The sequence below is a fragment of the Macadamia integrifolia genome, unplaced genomic scaffold (assembly GCF_013358625.1).
Source record: "Macadamia integrifolia cultivar HAES 741 unplaced genomic scaffold, SCU_Mint_v3 scaffold652, whole genome shotgun sequence".
Taxonomy (NCBI): Eukaryota; Viridiplantae; Streptophyta; class Magnoliopsida; order Proteales; family Proteaceae; genus Macadamia; species Macadamia integrifolia.
Window position 1 is genome coordinate 118,669 of NW_024870506.1, and position 6,671 is coordinate 125,339.

General features: G+C 36.2%; 1 protein-coding gene across 1 annotated transcript; it reads right to left on the minus strand.

The window, feature by feature from the left end:
- Positions 1-306: 306 nt before the first annotated feature.
- On the minus strand, positions 307-6,244 carry LOC122069564 (probable sulfate transporter 3.5). The gene is made up of 12 exons (XM_042633615.1): positions 5,901-6,244; positions 5,597-5,804; positions 5,320-5,491; positions 5,145-5,210; positions 4,950-5,063; positions 2,383-2,499; positions 2,128-2,254; positions 1,451-1,653; positions 1,098-1,288; positions 931-1,013; positions 722-798; positions 307-625 (listed from the first exon to the last, which is right to left on the minus strand). The coding sequence occupies exons 1-12, from the start codon at positions 6,220-6,222 to the stop codon at positions 419-421; spliced, it is 1,887 nt and encodes a 628-aa protein (XP_042489549.1). The 5' UTR covers positions 6,223-6,244; the 3' UTR covers positions 307-418.
- Positions 6,245-6,671: the final 427 nt, after the last annotated feature.

Below are 6,671 nucleotides of genomic sequence, written 5' to 3' on the forward strand. Positions count from 1 at the left end.
ATCTTCTTCATATTTTTCAATTGGATTGGATGATTCCTGAGTCAATTCCAATTTCTCGATTCTCAAGTGGATTCCATTTTCAACTCAAAAGGGCTTGTAATCAATTTGATTCCCAATTCTGGGTTTTAAAACCTTGTCCATGACATGGGATATTTTAAGCAAGTAAATGACATCTCTTCATGTGTATTTAGAATATGTTACATGCTTTTTATTTGCCCTTGTTTTGTTCTTTAAAGTTAAACATATAATATGATATTGGTCAATGTACATGAAGACCTGCATTCACTTTCTTTGGGTTGTGTTTCTATCCAAGCATGGACTTGTTTGATTTTCTTCATACAAATTAACTAGGATCCATAATCAAGCTTCTTGATCTTTGTTTCTTCTTCTTTATTTAACTACGAACAAAACATCAATGTCAGTCATCAGTTACATAAGTATTGCTCTCTATACTAATCGAGGGTCCTGCACTGTTTCTATTATCCTTCGACTCATTAAGCATGAAATGGAATGCCTTGACCACTGCTTCAATTGATAAGAACACGGATTCCTTCCCAATAGAATTAATGAATTTTGATAGCATCAACTTTTCTAACACTGCTACCTTAGGGTTTACTAGTGCTACCTGCATAATAAATAATTATTTCCATTAGAAACTTAAAAAATAAATAAATAATTGTTATGGAGATTCCAACCATTGAAGAAAGAGATATTGGTATACCTTAATTCCTCTCCTTGCAGTATCCCTTTGCACTTCAAATAACATTTCAATGCCAGTCATGTCAATAAATGTAACTCCTATGGTAGTAGAACCACATAAATTAGAATTAATCATAAAAGTATGTAATTATGTTATAAGAATTCCACTTTGGATTATACTAATAAGTACATGTTTAAGGATAATAATGCATCCATTCACTAGCTAATTACCTCCAAAATCTAGTATTAGATACTCAAGATCACGCCCTTTAGAGTTTTTTACATCTAGTTCCTCTTCAATCCACCTTGTGATCCTAGTTTAACAATATCAAATTTTCATTAAAAATCAATTTTTACTTAAGAAAATTTTCCACCATCAATCTCTTCTTAATACTTACTTTGCTCTGATGTAAGCAAAATTAGCAAAGTAAATAGGGGATCCCAATTGTAGGATGAGAATGCCTGGGATCGAAGTGGCATTAGGGTACTGCTCTATATCATGGAACAATGTTGAGCTTGGTATGTTCCCAAGCTTGGGAGCACCAGGCCTAGCTACATATAGAAGTGCTCTAACTATTGATAGTCCTACCTGTAACATAGTAAATAAAATTAGATTACTAACTAAATATCTAGAGGGATTAATCAGAAAACTAAGAGGGGTCCTCATAGATAGCAAGAGGCCAATGTCCATGCTAAGGAAGACGACACCGAAAAAAGCAGCCAAACAAATGCAAAAATCGAACTTGTCAACCTTGAATAAGCGATAAACTTCTTTGTACTTGATGAGCCCAAACATTGCAGACATGATTATTGCAGAGAGAGCCACAAGAGGAGTATAACTAAAGAGAGGAGCCAAGAATAAGAGAGTCAACATTATGCACATAGACATCACTACGTTTGACATTTGCATTTTACACCCTGCATTGTAATTCACAGCAGTTTTTGAAAATGGACCTGCAAATAAGAAGAAAGCAATGCATGTATAAGAGATTTTGATTAAGAAAATTAAATTGAAGTTCTACTCCCCTTTTTACAGGAATTTTCGGGGAACTCAACTCCATAAATCGGCTTATAAGGTGAGGGTACCAATACCATATCAACCCACATTAAATCCCTTTTGGGGCTCCACTCTGCTCCAGGGTCTCTACATAGAGGAATTATTCATTTCCTAAGGCTTCACTCTGGCACCAGATCACTCTTTCTGTGCGACAGTTGAGATTGAGTACTAGTTACTCTAATACCACTGATATGAACCTTGAAGAACTCAATCGTATAAACCGACTAATAAGTTGAAGGAACCCAAGACCATATCAACTCACATCAAATCCCTTTTGTAAGCGATGCAGAATCAACCTTCATATGATTCATAAAGGATCATAACACCTGTACATAATTTGAAAGGAAATTGAAAGTAACTAAATGCAAGACCTGAGGTCAAGTAGCATGAAGTGATGGAGCCAAAAATGTTCATTATCCCAAAAGCTATCATTTCCTTATTTCCATCTATCTGATAGTTTTTCATTTCAGCAAAACTCCTTCCTATCATTATCCCTTCCTGTATAGAAGAAGAAGAAGAAGAAAGAAAAACATATGCATAAAAGGTAAACACATATCAGAAACTATACGTGGAAAAGTGAGAAGAATGGATTTCAAATTTTTAGCGCTAACTCTTAATAGTCTTACTGCAAGAGATAAGATGCCTGTGATGATCCCAGATTTTATAGTTACAGGAAGATACTCAGAGTCAAAGTTTAACTGTCTAAGAGAAGGAGGATTTAATCCTTTACTCAAGTGACCCACCTGCCATAAACATAATAAGAGCATATTGTTAAGTATCGAATTAAAGTATCTAGAGGAAAATATTAGATCCAGGCTCAGAAACAAGTGGGTGTAGCTTCTTTCCAATCACTTGAAAGTACTATAAAATAAAACAAAGAGAGAGAGAGAGAGATAAGGTGCAGCGAGTCTCACACTCCATCCCCTCTTTGTTTCATCATTACTTTCAAGTGACTAAAGGAGATCCGTGGCCAAAGCAAGAAGCCTAATACCGAACTAATATTTGAATGATCACTACCATGGAGCACTCGTTTTTATTTATCAAAAAAAAAAAAAAAAAAAAAACTAATATTTGAATAGATTTTTAAAGCCAATCACAATCCTAGGCTACATGTTACAACAAACAAGGTTCATGCTCCTCGATTTTACATTTGTCTTTGAATGGGCCAAATTAGGCCTTTTCCTTTTGAAAAACGGGATGTAGTTTTCTATCTGGGAGCATAATGTGTACTCGTGTTTCCGGAGTCCATCTCTCATCCCACAATAAAGGGGTAGATGTGCCATTTGATTGGGAGACTAGAGAGACACGCTCTGGGAAGCACTTGCATAGAGTCTATCTCTCTCATCCCACAATAAAATGGTAGATATGCCATTTGATTGAGAGACTAGAGAGAGATGCTTTGGGAAGCGCTACCATATGCGTGCTCCCAAACAAAGTTTATTTTCCCTTAAAAACTTTAGGCCATCAAATGAGAATCTAAAAATGTTGTGAGTACGCCAAGGTTTTGTCTAGCTCACCCCTTGTTGCCTTAAATAATAAATCCTTTTCTGTCGAAAATACTTTTTGAATAAAAACTAAAATCAGGAAAGATCGGAAAAAAGAAAGAAATAAGAATCGACAATATATAGACAATATATAGAGTCAACTCGAGTTCAGATCAACTACCCATCTGTAGAGAGGAATTACCCTTCCCACAGAGGATCCCACTACCTAAACAATATCTGAACCATGAATCAAAACAATTAATGTATTATTGACTTGTGGTTGGATACCTCGTTGACAATGAAATCTCATGTGAAGAGAGGATCCATACTCGGTCAAACTCAAACCATATTTTTCAACACCTTGACCAATGGGGCGGGTGGGATGGAAACGGTGGTCCTTCCAGGGGAGGGGAGGGGAGGGGAGGGGAGAAAATATGGTGGGCACCCCAGCGGTGTACCCACCTTTTTCCCTTTTTTTTTAAGGACTAGCTAACTCTAATGGAACTGCCCAGCCCCCTTTCTTGAAAGTGAAACGACCTTTTATTTTTTTGGTAAAATCTCACATTAACCTGACCAAAACAGTTGGAAACGTGAGTCAAAATTAACACCCAAAATGTATCACAAACACTAATATGTTCTACACCTATTTCTCAAACGAGCGAAGGAGCAACAATGATGAAGCAGGAGCAGGAGAAGGAGAAGGAGGAGGAGCAAATTCGAATGGAATTGATATGAAGAAATTCTGAGTTCATGGCACGACGATCTATATGAAAGGGCAATGGTTATGTTTGGTAGCCAAGAGAAGAAAAGAAAAAAAAAAAAAAAAGAAATCTAGAAAAGAAAAAAAAAAAAGAAATGGAGAGAAAAAAAATATGTATATTTGATTACAATTAGAAGAGGAGAAAAGAAAAGTTTTTATATTTTTTCATGTTTTGATTTTTGTGTTTTTGGCAAGATTTTTTATTTTTTTATTTTAAAAAAAAAAAATTTGCTATACTAATTTTTTTTTTTGGTAAAACCTTCACTTTATTACCTTTCTTATACTAAAAAGGATTATCATTACATCATGCATCTTGATCATTAAACTAGAATCGCTGGCAACCAAATAAAATAAAATAAAATAAATAGATAAAGGCAATGGACATTTTTCTAAAAGAGTAACGACGTGGCAGTTTGGATAAAATCCACAAGGTGATGAGGTGGAACGTACTAAGGAAAGGTAACCAGGTATGGCAGCAAATCTCTCTCCTTCAAGGCAAATTAAGGATGACAACAAAATGTGCATTACCTCAAGGTCAAGGTCCCATATTTAGTTATGGATGGATCCCACAGTTTGTGGACTGGAGAGATAGGATAAGATAGGATCTATGGGTCCTCCTCCGTCCTCACCGTCCTGACGTGGCTAACCCATCCACTCTCCATCAATCCAAAATATATTCATGTAATAGACACGTGGCTTATATCCAAAATTTTAGACATTAGGTAAGATAAGATTTTCGTTATTCATAAATGGTAGGGTTAAATTAAATTAATGGAATATTTTCATAATAAAAACAGAGAAGGATAAGACAATACTAACTTGGTACGAACCGTAAATTAAGAAGTCATTAAGTTAGACTCTCACAAGGCGCAGCTCGGGTCACTCACACTGGATGACTAGTCAGCCCCCGTTTTTAGCCAAAAAAAAAAAAGGATGAGACAATACTTACGATTTGAATGCCATGCCTGTCTACATGAACAACGTAAGCGAAAACACAGCCTACTACTACAGTCACCATTGGAGCTATAGCCGAAACCCAAAATAGCTTTGGCTTCTTCTTCATCTGCAAATTTTACCTTATCTTATTTTTTTCAGAAAAATAAATAATAATTAATTAAATTTGATTGAAAAAAAAAATCTATACCAGGCGCCTGGTGGAGAGGAGGAAGACGAGAAAGCATAATCCCATAACTGTACTCTGCCATCTCCACTGCAACATATCCAGAAATTAAAGAACAATTTTTTTTTTTTTTTTGAGGAAAATGAATGAGAGGTTTACAAGATTATTCCCCAATTAAGAGATATATCGATATAGCTACCTCCTTCCTTTGGCTGAAGACTGAATGCATAACAGAGATTATATCTGTTTTGGATGTGAAATGCGTCAAACCAAACAAACCCTTGAGTTGTTGCAGACTAACGATCGTGGCTGTTCCTCCCATAAATCCAATGATTGTGGAATGCGACAGGAAATCTACCAAAAACCCGAGTCTGCAAATCAAACCATTCGATGATTCGATTAATACTATGATTCTTCATATATATTCTTTTTATTTTTTTTTTGGAATTTTTGTTGTTCTGTTTCGCCGCTTTAACCTGAAGATCCCAAGAGTCGCCTGAAAAATTCCAGTGAAGAAAGTGGAAGTATAAATCAAGCGAAGATACAATGCCGGATCATCCTTAGCTGATACCTTATCTCCTAGAATTGAAGCTAGGAGCAATGACGTAGTGGCGACAGTCCCAACTGCAAGATCTCTTGAGCTACCGAAAATGGCGTAAACCAGAGGAGGCACAAAGCTCGAATCTGCAACAACAACAAAAACAACAAATAATTAATTAAGGTTTTCCTTCTAATTAAAAAATTGAAGGTAGATAGATTAAGAATTAACAGCTTACATACAGAGGCCAATAATGGGAGGAATATTAGCGAGCTTAGCATAGCTAATCCCTTGAGGAATGGCAAGGCTAGCGATGGTGATCCCAGCAAAGAGGTCGTAGCGGAAGAGATGGAAATGATAGTTGGGAAGCCATTGGAAGACGGGGATGAAGTATTGGACCACCTTCTTGGCCCGACTGAGTGGATGTGGTTCGGTTTTGAAATGGTGGAAGGGATCGTCGGGGAAGAATGTCTCTTTCAGATCGGTTTTGAATGTAGTGAGAAAGCTTCTTGGGGTTGGGAAGTTTACTTTTTGGACGACATCGACATCGTCAGAATCAGTCATGGCTAAATGATCCACAGAGAGAGAGAGATATAGTCATATGCTCATATAGATAAAATGGATGAGTCATATATATTTTGAGTCCAGAGAATCTCCACCAAACTGTAGTGGGATATTTGAGTCAAAAAAAAAAAAAAAAAGTCATATATTTCTAATTAATAGGGTGTTATTTCAACTTTCTAATATTTCTAATATTCAGAAGATTTAAATAAATAAAAAAGGTAAGTAATCTCAATAAAAATAGAAGGTGTGTGCTTTGATTGCACGGGCGATTTCTTTCCTATAATAATACCTAAGATATCTCACTCTCTTACTTATTTTTCAACACTCTCATTTAGGAGCAAAAAAAATCTTCTGCCGTGGATCTGTGGAGCGGCAAGCATCAAATGGTCGGCATGGCATCGGGGCATATGCCAATATCGTCTCGGCCATCTATTGTTCACCACACCACC

Coding starts and splice junctions, on each gene's coding strand:
- LOC122069564 (XM_042633615.1), bottom strand. CDS start 6,222: ATGACTGATTCTGACGATGTCGATGTCGTCCAAAAAGTAAACTTCCCA. Junction 5,211..5,319: donor TCTTCAGCCAAAGGAAGGAG/GTAGCTATATCG, acceptor GATATGTTGCAG/TGGAGATGGCAGAGTACAGT. Junction 2,255..2,382: donor CAGGCATCTTATCTCTTGCA/GTAAGACTATTA, acceptor TCTTCTATACAG/GAAGGGATAATGATAGGAAG.